The following is a 15,096-nucleotide window of genomic DNA, read 5'->3' on the forward strand; positions in this document are numbered from 1 at the left end:
CGTGCGTGCGTGTATGTGTGCATATGTGTGTGTGTGTGTGTGTGTGTGCGTGCGTGCGCGCATGTGTGTGTGTGTGTGTGTGTGTGTGTGGGTGCGTGCGTGCGTGCTCTTGGGTATGTGTTAGTCTGGCTCTTATTGTTGGGAGTAAAAAATTCAACAGGTTATTATAATTTTATACCTACTGACAAGAAAAACAACAAAAAACAACAGCCTTTGCCCTCGGGAAAGCCTATAACTCCGTAGGTAAGGTTTTTTTTTTTTTTTTTTTTTTTGGGGGGGGGGGTTCACCTGGTATAATATACATTGTAATTCTTGTGAAGGAAAGACACTGGATATATTTTTATGTTGCAACATTGACCACTGTAATTACAGAATGAAATTTAATCTATAAACCTTTTCTCATTGTAAGCAGTTTTAAACTGTCAGCTTTAAATTCATTTTCCTGCAGACAAAAATATGTATCATGCACCAAGATACACTGAATGTCCTGAGTTCCATTTTGAAAGACTTCTCTCTCCTGACTCTACCACAATAAAGAAGTTTATTAGAAAGAGATAAAACATCTGTTTGTGAAATAGTCGTATGGATGTCCAGTTAATCTGTTGGTTATATTCCGGGCTGTGATGTGGTGACCCTTGTTGGATTCCCCTGAAGGAACTGTTTTGTTTTGAGTTGTTTGGGAAATTTTCACAACTGTCCACTCACTTAAGGCTATGAGATATGTTAGTTAAACCTGAAAATGTGGCATAGTCTGGTCCCTAAGTCTGTGTACTCCAAATACCCACTATGTCAGTATTCCACTACTACTTTGAACTTGACCATCCATGCAAGCCCATGAATCAGAAACCCAGGGGAACCAGTATAATTAGTCTCTGAACTTCTGGATTCAAAGGGTGTAAGTTACCTTACAATGTTGATGGGGGGCATTAAAGCTGTACTACGCCTTTATCGTCACAGGCAAGGTGGATCTCCAGGGGTCAGTGGAGGATAGGCTTCAGCAGCTGGACCAGAGAGAGACGGAGCTACTGGACGAAGTTGACCGCCTCAAGTCCAGTCTCCGCAGACATCGAGATGACAAGAAAAGGACTGACGAGTGAGTTGTCTTGACCTTTTTGCCTCCGCCAATCAACCATGCTTGTAAGGGCCAACCCTGGCAAAGAGAAACATAATAACCCAGCAGAAAGATGGAGGTGCTCGATAAAAGATCCGTACAACAGCAAAGCACCTAACGCTCACAACAGATGTTGGTCCTCCGGTTGTTTTAGATGAGACTCGATATTAAGGAAAAGCAAATTGTCGTATTGGAAACAAAAGAATGGTTTCATTTTGTCTCTTTATTTCTGTTTTTGGGAGTTTTCTTCGCCTCGTGTCCCTTTATCGGGTGCCATGTTAATGATCTGTCTCTTTATTTCTGTTTTTGGGAGTTTTCTTCGCCTCGTGTCCCTTTATCGGGTGCCATGTTAATGATCTGTCTCTTTATTTCTGTTTTTGGGAGTTTTCTTTGCCTCGTGTCCCTTTATCGGGTGCCATGTTAATGATCTGTCTCTTTATTTCTATTATCTAGTTAGATTTGAGTGTTTTTTTGACAATGCTTTTGCTTCTAGGATAAAATTGCTTCTGTATAGGATATTATATTCCTTTTTTAAACTTCATAAACATTTTCTTGGGAAATATCTGGCTTTGCCAGTTTGCACCAGACAATGTCTAATTCTTTTACTTTCTTCTGTGTTTTTTTCCCTTTTCTTGAAGTGTGTCGAATTCTTTATTTTTTACAGAACGAAGAATAAATGCTCTGGGCATATATACGTATGTGAAATGAAATATAATAATAAGAGTGCTTATGGCTAAGGTAGAATAGGATTACAAATACAATGAAGTAGCGATGTGGTGTCTATGTTTGATTCTTTGCAATGTAATGTCTACATCTGAGTCTTAGTTCATTTCTCTCTCTGTGAGTGGTTGGCAGGTGCTCTGGTGTGGTTTGCTCCTTCTATCCCATCAAACATCTATTGTCTTCATCTCTCCTCCTTTTTGGTGTTTGTTACTCTCTTGTAACACCTCTAATCTTCAGCACTTATATGACCTTATTGTGTTGCAAGTGCCGTAAAACACTTACTAAAACTAATTTCTCTCCTGCAGCGGCTCCTCCCTACCACCCACCCCGAGAAGGAGACAAAGGTACGTGGGTGTCCATTCTTCTCTCAGTGTGTCCATGGTCATAGAAATAACTCAATCATTTTAATTTAATGCTTTGCTGAAATAATCGGTAGCATTTTAATAAATTTTCTTTCAATACACCTTAAAACAAAAGGGGAAAAAAGTAAGGAATCATTCTTTGTCCTGCAATTTGATCCACCCTTCATGAAGTAGGGATTTTTTCCACTTTTACTGCACTCAATTTTCGCTAGACAGGGTGAAGAGCAGATTCCGTAATTTTGCAATCCCTCTTGAAATATAAAATTTTTGTGCTGTGTACATTTTTTGTCACCGCACATTTTGAATCTGCCATTAGTTTTCCAGCAAAATTCCATTCAAAGCTTTTGTAGAACAGTTATAAAATCTTTAATGGTGCATTTTAGGATGTCCATGTACATTGTTTGGGAGGACAACATCTTGGCTCACAATATTTAACAACATACAGTGTTCAGGAGCTCTCATGCGGGGGTTAATAGATCCTAATCTGAAGATAATTTTCCTATGAAAAACTGTAGACCATAACAAGAGTGCTAGAGTAATAGAGATAAGTCAGCGATGAATTGTCTAGTAGTTTGTTTGTTGTGCTGACTGATGACTGTTGTGCTGACTGATGACTTTTGAGCTGATCAATGACTGTTGCGCTGACTGATGATTGTTGTGCTGCCTAATGATTGTTGTGCTATGATTATTGTGCTATGACTGTTGTGCTGACTGATGACTGTTGTGCTGACTGATGACTGTTGTTCTGATCGATGACTGTAGTGCTGACTGATGATTGTGTTGCTGACTGATTACTGTTGGGCTGACTGATGACTGTTGTACTGACTGATGACTGTTTTGCTCACCGATGATTCTACTTTCTCCAGCAAAGCCTATGAGGACGGAACAGGAAGCAGACCACAAAGTGGGCGAAAGTCGTCTCGTGTGGAGGCAGGGTCAAGGCCAACAAGTTCGCGGTCGCGCGACGGACGAGTGGAGAATTTCACGCAGAAGCACGCAGCCACCAGCATCCAGCGACAGTGGAGAAATCGGCAGCAGCGGAAACAAGAGGAGGAGGTGAGTCGATGGCACGAGTTTGTGTTCTTGTCGTCGAGTGGTTGTCCGGTACTTCCAGGGGGGGGGGGGGGGGGGTGGGGAGATGTTGTTGCTGCTGTTGCTGTTTTGTTGTTGTTGCTGTTTTTGTTGTTGCTGTTATTGGGGTTGTTGTTGTTGTTGTTATTATTGCTGTTTTGTTGTTGCTGCTGTTGTTGTTGTTGCTGTTTTTGTTGTTGTTGCTGTTGTTGTTGCTGTTGTTGTTATTGTTCCTGTTTTGTTGTTGCTGCTGTTGCTGTTGGGGTGGTTGCTGCTGTTGTTGTTGTTGCTGTTGCTGCTGTTTCTGTTGTTGTTGTTGTTGCTGTTGCTGCTGTTGTTATTGTTGTTGTCTGTAGTCTTTGAGCATATGCCGTTTGGACCAATTACCTGTCACCCATCATCATGACTGTGTGTGTCTGTTGATGCCCCACTCCTTATCACAACAAACCTCTGTCCTCTCCCAGTCTCTGATTTGATATATGTGAGGCAGCATGGTGAAATCAGGTGTTCGTCAAAATAATTAAAGTGAAGAAACTGGCATTTTTTCCACAGGTTTGTGAATTTTTATATAATTTTCGTTTTTTGGCTCAACACCTTTTATGCCTATTAAAGAACACATTTCTGTGTGGATTTTACTGAAAAATGTTGATTAAAGGCATAAAAAATGTAAATTTTCATTCTTCATGGACTAAGGAAGTAACTCATCTTTGAGGGCCATTTTCTCTCTTATTTTACCTCTTAAAACCAGGTGACCCTCACCTCTTTCATTCGCAAATACCTTGACATCTATTCAAGATAAATGGATATTTTTTCCATCCAAAGCAAGACAAATGAACAAGCTTTAAGATGATATCAATATAGCTACATGCCCAAAAATTGACGAATGCCTGATTCCTCTGCGTCGCGACATATATTATTTCCTGAAGTTGCAGACAGTTGTTCTGGGACTTCGGTTCAATGCCGATGGAAAGAAGATTGGGTGGTTAGTCTCTTCCCATTGAGCTCAAAAGACTTGGGTTCGATTCCGATGTAAAGAAGATTGGATGGTCAGTCTCTATCCATTGAGCTCAAAAGACTTGTGTTTGGTTCCAATGTAGAGATGATTGGATAAAAAGTTGCTGTCTTTCTGCAAGGATGTGGCTCATGAAGTTGTGAGCCTCTAAAGGATCTAAATAGTGTTGTTGAGGGTGTATAAAACTTTCCACAACAGTCAGTAGCTCAATTTTCTATTTGTGTATTTGATTTAATAATATGGGGAAAGCTGTAAGAAATAGAAAAAGGAAAAAAATTTCTGATATGCATTACGGTATCAGATACTATCATTATTGAAACTATGTTTATTGGCTGGATGTGGGGAGTCATTATTGGATGGTTTATACTGTTTCTTTTCTTTCTGTGAAATGTATAGTGAAGGTGGAAAATTAGATTTGGTCACTTCTATTGCATGTTGTTAGTTTACTTTGTTTCTCATCCTTTCCTTCCCTTTTATTTTTGTTGAAAAAAATTTTTTTTGGGGGGATGTATGTTTATCTGGTGTTTCTTCCAGTTTTGAGGTACATTCAAGAATAGATTATATTCTATTGTGAGCAAGAAATTAGTTTATCTTTCATGTCTTTATGACTATGACTTGTAATCACTTTTCGGTACTCTGTGACACCGATGTTTTCAGCAGCGGCAAGTGGCGGCCAGGAAGATTCAAAGCGTGTGGAAAGACCGGAAAAATAAGCAAAATGTAAAGTTTTTATTTCTTTGTTTGCAGTTCCATATATTGTGCAGTGAATCGCTTTCTGGCCTGCTGCATATTGCGCATAATTAGATGATGAAAGAGCTTTGTGAATAAGCTTTACACGACCTCAGTGCTTTCTTGTCCTATCTCCATTTTTTTAAACATTGAAAATGTGACTTCTTCTTAAGCTCACTCTTTGTTATGAACTGTTTTCACTCTTTTTAAAAAATGGAGATAGGACGTTGGCGGGTGCTCTGGTGTGGTCTGCTCCTTCTTTCCTATCAAACATCTATCATCCTTATCTCCCCTCCTTCTTTTTTATGTTTGTTACTCTCTTGTAACACCTTTAATCTTCTGGCGCTCATATGACCTTGTGAGGTTGCGAGCGCTGTAAAAACCTCTATACAACAAAAAAAAAGGAGATAGGACAAGAAAGCACTGAGGTTGCGATTAAGCATTTTTTTGGCTGGGACTGATGCTTTAATGAGTTCCTGCTTTGGGAACTTTGTGAAGTGTGTTGCTGTCCTGGTGTTGGCTACTGCAGACTTCAACAATGATTGATGTTGACTCCTGACTCCATGCAATAAATCTTTGCTTGATTGCTGTCCTGGTGTTGGCTACTGCAGACTTGATCAATGATTGATATTGAGTCCTGACTTCATGCAATAAATCTTTGCTTCCTGCTTCTGGGATTGTAAGCTTTTGGAGTTATTAACCCTTGGGAAGTCAAGTCAAGGCAGCAAAATCTTTATACTACTAAGGTTTTAAGTTTTTGATCAAAATATCTTACTCTCTCTGATGTGTTTTAAAAAAAAAATTATTCTCATGTTAAAAAACATTTTTTAAATTACTTTTTTTTCTTGTTCCATTTAGCTGCTTTTTTAGACTTTGAAAAAGTATTCATGCACAGTCTTTTTCTTGCCTATCACTCTGACCTACCTATCTTGTGCCTTTCTTTTCTATTGGGTTTCTCTACACTAACAAAGAACATCACTGTCCTGCTGTTAACCTGAGAGAAAGCTTGGCTTTGACCTTTACTAGCCTATTTCTTTTTAGTTTTAATAAGAGTTGTACGGCACTTGCAACATAAATACATCATACAAGTGCCGAAGATTAAAGGTGTTACTAGAGAGTAGCATACAGAGAAAAGGAGGAGGAGAGGTATAGATGATATATCTTTTATAGAGGAAAGAAGGAGCAGACCCCACTTGAGCACCCACCGACCAGCCACTTATTACTTTTCTTTGAATTGAGTTTCATCTACACTCAATTCTTTGTTTTTGCTTCTGTGAGTCTTTTTAATGAAGAATTAATCCTTCTTGAGAACAGTTTCATATCCTTCTAAAAAGATTTTTCTACACCCTCATAAAAAAAATTTCATGAGTTTGAAGTGACTGTGACTTGCAAAATCTGTTACAAAGAGCTGCCAGTGCTTGTGGTATACTGCCATCGGCTGACAAAACGCCTTTTTTTAATTCACAATTGTTTCGAGAAAAAAGGCTTTTTGTCTGTGTAACCATTAAAGAATAGGCGTTCTTACAAAATTCAAATTCTAATTCATTCAAAGACTAGTCACAGTTTCACTTTGATTTTTTCACACAAGTAAAGTAACTGATCAGGCTTTCAGTTTAGCAAATTAAACAAAATTTGTGTTCCAAAAATGGAAAAAGGCATTTGTCAGCCTATGGCAGTATAATGGTTCTGCTTTTCTTCATGTTCAGAAAAGATTTAAGTTCAATTCTCATTTTGGGAAATCACAAGTATCTCCGTATGTCTGCGGTTAAGGTTGTATGGTACAACACAGTCCGGTTTGGCCTTTATGGACAGGTTTGAAACAGGGATCTGTCTCAGTTGTGTTGTGTCAAGGGGGGATAGGGGGATGGGGTAAAAGATACACTCTCAGATTTTTGTTCTGCTAACTAAGAGCGCAAAGGTACTTTTATTTAGCTCCTGCTTTGCTTTTTTTATTTGCTTCATTCATATGCTGTGCTCTACTGCAGCGTTTTCTTTTGTCCTGTAGCTCATGACTCTGAATTTTGGTTTCATTGTTGACTAAATGTTTTCCTTTTGAAATTGAATGAGCAAAAAAATAATATTTTTTAATGTGTTTGCAGATTTAATGACTTGTTTTCATTCCTACTAACCTCATGTTTATTCATCATCATAAAGTGCCAGATCTAAAACAGATATCTTCGATCATGGTTATCCATTCATTTCTCAACTTGGATGCTCTAAAAAATCCCTCTTTATCCCTATGTTTCTACGTTGTGTGTTTATTAATGATATATAAATAATGTTTGACAATTTCAACTGTACTTTTTTCCTTGAGAAAAGTAGAGATATGTTGAGTAGATGTCGCTATTTAGATCCCCTGATTTAAACAGTTTGCCAAGTCCGTATATCCTCACCAGGTAGCGTAGAGCTCAGGCGCAAACGTAGGATTTATGCGTGATGACTGATAGTTGGGCCCCTCTCTTAGAAGAGAGAATGCTGCTGTATCGCTTATGTATGTTGCAAGGTTCTTTACGCTGATCTCTTTTGTATTTCCCAGGTTCAGGCCTTTAGGGAAAATCGTGCCGCAAAGAAAATTCAGCACGAATGGTTGGACTACAAACACCGGCGGTATGACGACGAAGTAGATCAGGTGAGGTTATAATAATAATGATAATAATAATAATTGCATTTATTTAGCTCATATCCACGCTGCACAGCATGCTCTATGCGCTTTACAACCATTATTACCCCCAGCAGACCTTAGAACACTTAGACAGACCCTAGACTAGAACACTAAGAAACATTCTCGGCTTCCTGGGAAGCACGCATAGATTTATTATATCTTATTTTCTTCGTGGGTGATTGGCAGGTGCTCTGGTGTGGTTTGCTCCTTCTTTCCTAAAAAAAATCTGTCTTCTCTATCTCCCCTCCTTCTTTTTTGTGTCTGTTACTCTCTTGTAACACTTCTAATCTTCGGCACTTATATGACCTGATTGTGTTTTAAGTGTGGTAAAACTCTTACTAAAGCTTATTTTCTTGTCAAATTTTTTGTCATCTTTTCGACACCTTAATCATGTGGATGCTATACCTAGGTTGTTCTATTCTTGGGAAATGTTTTTTACTTTATTTTCTCTTGTCATCTCAGTGGCCAGTAGATGTTAGGCTATTGGCAAAGAGAGAAAATGTTCGCTAGTAGCTAGTGTTGGATATCTTACGGGCTGCCACTCTCTATGTCCCCCAGGGTTGGGTTGGTGAAATAGAACGCTCTAACCAGCCTGGAGGAGAGAAAGAGACTCTGGATTATTCTCTGCTGTACTGTTTATACTAATTTTTTTTTAACCCTTCCAGCCCCGAGCGTGTATATTTTCAGCAGTGCGTGTACCTCCCACCGTCCCAAGAGCGTATATTCTCAGTTTCTGGGAGTACTAAATTTGGGCAATTTTCAAAATTAGCGAACCTAACTAAAGTTTAATTTTCATAATATTTGTTCATTTACCTTTAAACATTTTATATGTTATTATCTAAACATCATTACACAGTTACTACATCACTTTTTAGAATGCATGCCTCTTTTTCTGAAATACTGCTGTACTGGCTGAGACTGGGGTTAGGGAGTACACACAAATGGCTGGGGGGCTGGAAGGGTTAAATCTTGTGGGTGGGCGGCCTTTGAAGGACAGAGTCTGGAAGTGAAAACAGTAGGCAATGGGGAGCCACAGCTGAGGTTTCCCAACAAATTGGGAAAAGCTAAAATAATTTTTCAGACAGCAAAGAAATGAATTGTGAACTGTAGGCCATTATAAGATAATTAAAGTTTTGTAGTTACATCCTCGGGCCGCAAGGCTAGAACTCAGATGGCCTCGGAATCGTAGAAGTAAAGTAAAGTAAAGTAAAATGAAACAGTTACGTCCCTGTACGTAATGGAGTAATATACATAATTGGGAAAAAAAGTACCAGAGTGCCTATTTCTGGTCTTGCACTTCTATTGACACAATACTTGCTCCACCTAACACTAATCAGATAGTGTCCTTTTGATAGGATTGAGCAAGGGAAAAATCAATGATCTTATTTCCTTCTGTTGTCTTATATTGTCTTCTCTTGTCTTATTTTCCTTTTTTCCTTCTCTTGTCTAACTTTTCTTCTCTTGTCTCATTTTGTCTTGCCTGTCTTATTTTCCTTCTCATATTTTCCTTCCCTTGTCTTATATTGTCTTGTCTTGTCTTATTTTCCTTGTCTTATTTTCCTTGTCTTATTTTCCTTGTCTTATTTTTCATCTCTTGTCTTATTATCCTTCTCTTATTTTCCTGCTGTCTCTGCCCCCCACAGGCGGCCTACACCATCCAGTCCGCCCTGAAGGGACACCGGGCCCGCAGACAACGCATGAAGGACTGGGATCCCGAGGACTACGAGTCGAGCGAGACGGACGACGGAGTCTTCCTGATCCAGTCCAGCCTGAGGGGCCACCACACCCGCACACATCAGCTACGCAACTGGAGGAATCAGTGAGTGGCTCATGGAGAGAGAAGGGAAATATAAGTACTGTAAGATGTGACTGGAGGAATCAGTGAGTAGTTGTTCTCTCTCTCTCTCTCTCTTTCTTGTGGCGCTGTGGCGTCATAAACGGTCAGCGATGCCGACAGCACGCAGTGGCTCGCGGAGAGAGATGGGAAATAGAAATGCTGTAGGGTGTGACTGAAAAGAATCAAAACTGTGTAAAATTTGAGTCAAACCTCATAGAATCTGCATTGTTTTCTTGTGTGTGACTGAAAAAAATCGAAACTCAAAATTTTAATCAAATTTAGACCTATTTGTGCTGGAAGCGCCGTTAAGTGAGTGGTTGGTGGGTGCTCCGGTGTGGTTTGCTTCTTCTTTCCTATCAAATATCTATCGTCCTTATCTCCCCTTCTTCTTTTATATGTTTGTTACTCTCTTGTAACACCTTTAATCTTCTGGCGCTCAAATGACCTTATGCAGCTGCGAGCGCCGTAAAACCTCTACTAAAACTAAACTAAACTAACACCTTTAATCTGTGTAACTTTCTTGACTTATATTTGTGTTGCAAGTGCCATAAAACTCTTCAAAAACTAACTCCAACAACTCTTTCAGGTACAGCGACGACGACGCTGACAGTGTGCTCAGCGGGTCGTACGGGCGACGCCTCAGCCGACCGTCCTCCGCCCAGCGACCGTCGTCAAGCGGACGTCCTATGTCGGCGGGACGTGCGTCTATAGGCAGCCGGCCGGGCACGGGACAGAGGCCTGGCTCAGCACAGAGGCCACTCTCAGGGTCAAAGGTGAGAAATTGATTGCTATGGAGATACTTTCAGATTAGTCCCGATTAGGACGGTGGCTGATTGGGACGGTGTATTTTTTTAATTTCTGGAAGCAGATGATAATAATAATAATAATAATAATAATAATAATAATAATAACAGTAATAATAATAATGATAATAATGAATTAACAATAATAATAAAATAATAATGCAATAATAATAATAATAATAATACAATAATAGTAATAATTATAGTAATTATAATAACAATAATAATAATGATGATGATGATGATGATGACAATAATGATAGTAATGATAGTAATAAAACAACAATGAAATAATAATAATAATAATAATAATAATAATATAAAAAAACAATAACAGTAACAATAATAATAATAACAACAATAATAATAATTATAATAATAATAATAATAATAATAATAATTCATCCATTATGAATTGAAGCGTTGGACTGGAATACTTTGGGTATGAGATCAGGATGAAGTCTGTGAAGAACCTGGAGAAGAGTCACAGAAATTGGTGTACAGAAAAGTGGACAGACATGAAATAACATCAAGAGGCTAGCCCGGAATATGGAAAAATGGAAAGTGTTTTTTCATGGTATAGACACTGATATAGGTTGGGAAAGTCATCGAAGATGATGATGATGATGATGATGATGGTGATGATGATGATGATGACCATGAACTGCTGGTGACCTTTAACATCCTAGGAACAAGAGAAGTTTTAGACATTGGGTTGCTAGCATGGGAAAGAGAAAAAAGTAAAGAAAATTATAGCAAGTACCTTGTAATGACGACAAACACCACAACTCGCTTCTGGTGTGGTTTGCTTCTTCTTTCCTATCAAACATCTATCGTCCTTATCTCCCCTTCTTCTTTTTTATGTTTGTTGCTCTCTTGTAACACCTTTAATCTTCTGGCCCTCATACGACCTTATGCAGTTGCAAGCGCGGTAAAACCTCTTCTAAAACTAAAATCAGGTACAGCTCCACTTTGTGTGGGAGGAATTATATAACACTTTTCCAAACTTTGCTTTCAGAGAGGGTCCGTGTCTCACACGTTCAAAGCGCGCTACGACGTCCCCAGTCCCAGCCACCTGGACGATGACGACGATGATGACATCATGATGTAGCTGAGCAGATTACCGACGAATGTCTCTCCTGTATTGATGATGATGTCATGATAGAACGGAACAGATAACTCTTTGCAGTCTCTCCTCTGCTGTGTTCAGGGAGAATCGAATATTTTCAAATGAAAGCAGTATTGGCTTATGATAGAATTCTCAAGGAAAGAGAAAGAGAGTAAGGCCTCAAAGATTGAAAACTTACGGCTTGACATATGGCACATTGTTCTTAACTTGGTCTTAAGATCGCACCATATAGCAGCAGTGTTTTAGAGTGTTACAAGAAATCTGATAGCGTAACAGGGTTGCACTCTTGACCTTTGTATCAGTCACGGGGTGACCTTCCAAGTGGGCAGTTGAGGAAAATCTTGATGGGACGTCGCATCATGAAATAATATCAAGAGGCTAGCCCCGGATAGGGAAAGGTTGAAACTGTTTTGTTTGTGATCTTCGATCAGTGGGCATTCAGCATGGTTCGTAGGACTGAAATATCGGTCCGCTCTCTCGGGGCCCACATATAATTTATGTACAAGTGAGATATTTGTAACTAAGTTTGTTCTTACTGTAGGAACTGAATAATATTCTCTGGAGGAGGTGGTGTTTTTTATCAGCCCAGGTTGAAACAGTCATGTCATGTGATTGACACTGAGGGAGCTAAAATGAACTTTTCGCTGTCTTGAGTTTTAACCCCTTCACTTCCGTGCCCAAAACTGAACGAGCTCTTACATGAGATAATACTATAGTTCTGGCAGTGTCGGGGTTAACAAATGTCAATAGCTACCGTTCAGATCCGTCCTGTCCTCTGTGACTTGTAGTCTCCAGCACTTATATATACAGACTATTATTTTAGTTTTTGTAGTTTACTCATGGTTTATGGAATTTTGTTTACTGCTGTTTTCAAGGACAGCTATTTCGTATTTTGTGTAACGTTTTGTTCTCCGAGATATTTACTACACGCGTAGAGATATATATGTAGATACATAATATAATATTTAAGTAAATTATAGTTCAGATTTGTTGATATAATTTCCTATTGTCAATGTATACCATATGTTACTCTCGGTTGTTTATGGATCAAAATTATTTGTTTTTAATTGATTAATTTTGGTAATGGTATTCAATTTTGGAGATCATTTTTCAACAGTGTTCATACACTTGTGTATATGTGTGTGTGTGGGCGTCTGTACTTACATGTTCATGAAAGTTTTGTTGGTGCATTTGTTGTGTGTGATTGGGACTGTGGTTGGGTGATGAGGAATGTATGTGTGTGGGTGTGTGTGTGTGAGTGTGTGTGAGTGTATGTGTGTGTGTATATTTGTGTTTGTGTATGCGCATGACAATATATATTGTAAAGACCGATGTTTTTTTGTGTCCTAGATGATATTTATTGTTTAAAACTTTCAGTTTATTGAAATTTTTCTCATATGATCTTCAATCAGTGGGCATTCAGCATGGTTGGTTGGACTGAAATATCGGTACACTGTCTGGGGGCCCACGTATAGTTTACGTACGAGTGAGATATTTGTAACTAAGTTTGTTCTTACTGTAGGAACTGAATAGTTTGATTCTTCCACTACAACATGCCGACTGATTAGTTCAACATCTTCTCATTCATTGCGACGCATCGCCTTGACTATTTCCTCTTTGAATACTTGAATTATTCCAGTCTAGACTTTCCTAATAATGTCCATGTTTTGATTTTAAAATGTTCTTTTTTTTTTAGGGGGGGGGGGGTTCCACATCACCTGTCAATTTTCTTTCATTTGATGCATAATAAGTTTTATTTTGCTGAACAAAAAGGTAAATCACTTGACCAACCAAAACTCATATACTCTACAGGTGCCTGCTGGCAGAATGAATTACGTCCAGGAGGTTAAGAAATTATGTAGTGAATGAGTTAATTTTTTTAAGACAAAAGAAAGTTGAACAGATGATTTTGTGTAATTTAAATAGAGGTTCTACTATTTTGTACAAGTATCGCTGCTATATTTATTCTATGTGTCTGCATGTGATCGTGTGATTGGCTCGTTTTGTGCATGGTGCGCAGAGACCTCTGTACAACTTTTTTCTTCTTGTGAACAGACTGCCGGTCTTTCCTGTCTGTTTTTCTCTTCCATTCCCCATTTGCTCTAACTGACAAAATATTGCTCAAACTGTTGATCTTATTATTCTGCTGTAATTAATATTCATGACCAATTTTTATCGTGTGTGTCAGTGTCAGTGTGCTTTTTCATTGTCTGTCTAATTTTTTCCCATATTTCTTGTGCTCTTGAAGTTTTGGATGGTTTATATATAGAGGTGTCTTGATCAGGTTTATATTTTGACAGATATTTGTGGAGGCATTATACATGATTTCGAGTTGGGTTTTTTAAAGAAAGGGTAATGTTACTTTTTCTAATCTAACTGTCAGCCCAATTCCGTTAGTTTTTCAGACTTGCCAGTGTATAAGAGAATCAATTTTTCTAGGCCAAAGTGTATTCTTCTATACTTTTTAGTTTTGTAATATCTTTGTATCATGTGAGAAATTTGGTACTTTTCGGAGCATGAATTTGATCCACTTGTCTTTCTTGATAATTTTGCACCGCTGACATTTTGTTCATAGAACTCAGTCATGTATGTGTGCAATGCAAAAGCTTGTGTTAAATCACATGAGACTTAGATTTGGACCTAAGACAGATAAGATACAGCTTGACAGAGGTGGAGACTAAAGCCCGAGATGGAAATAAATAGAGAACTCTTGCTGGTGGCCTGCTCCAGCGCGGTATGAGAAAGGATGATGATAATTTCACTTTTCCTTTTCCTTTAGTGTCATTGAATATCATAGACAATTATGAGTATTGGCTCAGAGACAGTAAGCGCTCATATGACCTTATGCAGTTGCGAGCGCCGTAAAACCATATACTAAAAATAAAATAAAGAGACAGTAAGGTTGCAAAGCTCACCATTTGATTCTGAACAAAGGATTATTCTAAAGGATGGCCACTCTTTTATTTGAGGAACTACATAACGTTGTAAGATTTTCATGTGTATGAAGCCCAGAAAGCCAAATTTTTCAGGAAGGAGAAAAAACTTATTTTTTCAACAATTGTACAGAAATTATGTATCTGTGCTTGGTTTCTTTTTTTTTCAACATTTAGAATTTTAATTTCTACAAAAAATTCTTTGAGCACTCACAGGCAAAACCACAGACTAAGTAAGTGCAATAAAAAAAAAAAATTCTAAATATTTTGGGGCGTAGTGCATCGCTTCTGAACCGCAAGCTGATGACGTGACATATCTGTGTATAGAGTACAGGAAAACTTGGAGGGATTTTATGTTTCATGAGCAACTTTTCTTGTAGAAGATTTTTTTGTTTCTGTCATTATTTTTTACAGATTGCCTTTATTGTAAGGACTGTCATTCAGTGTTTTCATTTGTACTTGGTTTTGGCGCGGCTTTTCTGATGGAATACGTTTGAAGTTTTTCTCACATCTAGCGCTGAGTTTGTTGATGCAAAAAGTTTTTGTTTTGTTTGCATTTGACTGATCTGTGATGCCGTTACTTTCTGTTGATTCCTCCGAAATGTCTTTACCTTTTTGTTCATTCTGTGGAATAGGATAGCGATTGTTGCTGGTGTCTTAACGTGCATGATTCAGTTCTTATGGGAGACTGGAGAGAGCTTGTTTGATTACTGTAAGTTGCATA

General features: G+C 38.4%; 1 protein-coding gene across 2 annotated transcripts in view; it reads left to right on the top strand.

Moving 5' to 3' along the window:
* The window catches only part of LOC101852550 (IQ domain-containing protein E), a gene marked incomplete in the record, with an annotated part of 28,870 nt that extends 14,255 nt beyond the window's left edge, over nucleotides 1-14,615 (top strand). For both annotated transcript variants that reach the window (XM_013084198.2, XM_013084197.2), the window contains 8 exon segments: nucleotides 958-1,093; nucleotides 2,140-2,178; nucleotides 3,063-3,252; nucleotides 4,937-4,999; nucleotides 7,545-7,637; nucleotides 9,314-9,489; nucleotides 10,094-10,280; nucleotides 11,329-14,615. In XM_013084198.2, the coding sequence (XP_012939652.1) occupies nucleotides 958-1,093; nucleotides 2,140-2,178; nucleotides 3,063-3,252; nucleotides 4,937-4,999; nucleotides 7,545-7,637; nucleotides 9,314-9,489; nucleotides 10,094-10,280; nucleotides 11,329-11,421 (977 nt within the window).
* Between the last annotated feature and the right edge of the window lie 481 nt (nucleotides 14,616-15,096).

The sequence above is a fragment of the Aplysia californica genome, unplaced genomic scaffold (genome assembly GCF_000002075.1).
Source record: "Aplysia californica isolate F4 #8 unplaced genomic scaffold, AplCal3.0 scaffold00277, whole genome shotgun sequence".
NCBI classification, from domain to species: Eukaryota; Metazoa; Mollusca; class Gastropoda; order Aplysiida; family Aplysiidae; genus Aplysia; species Aplysia californica.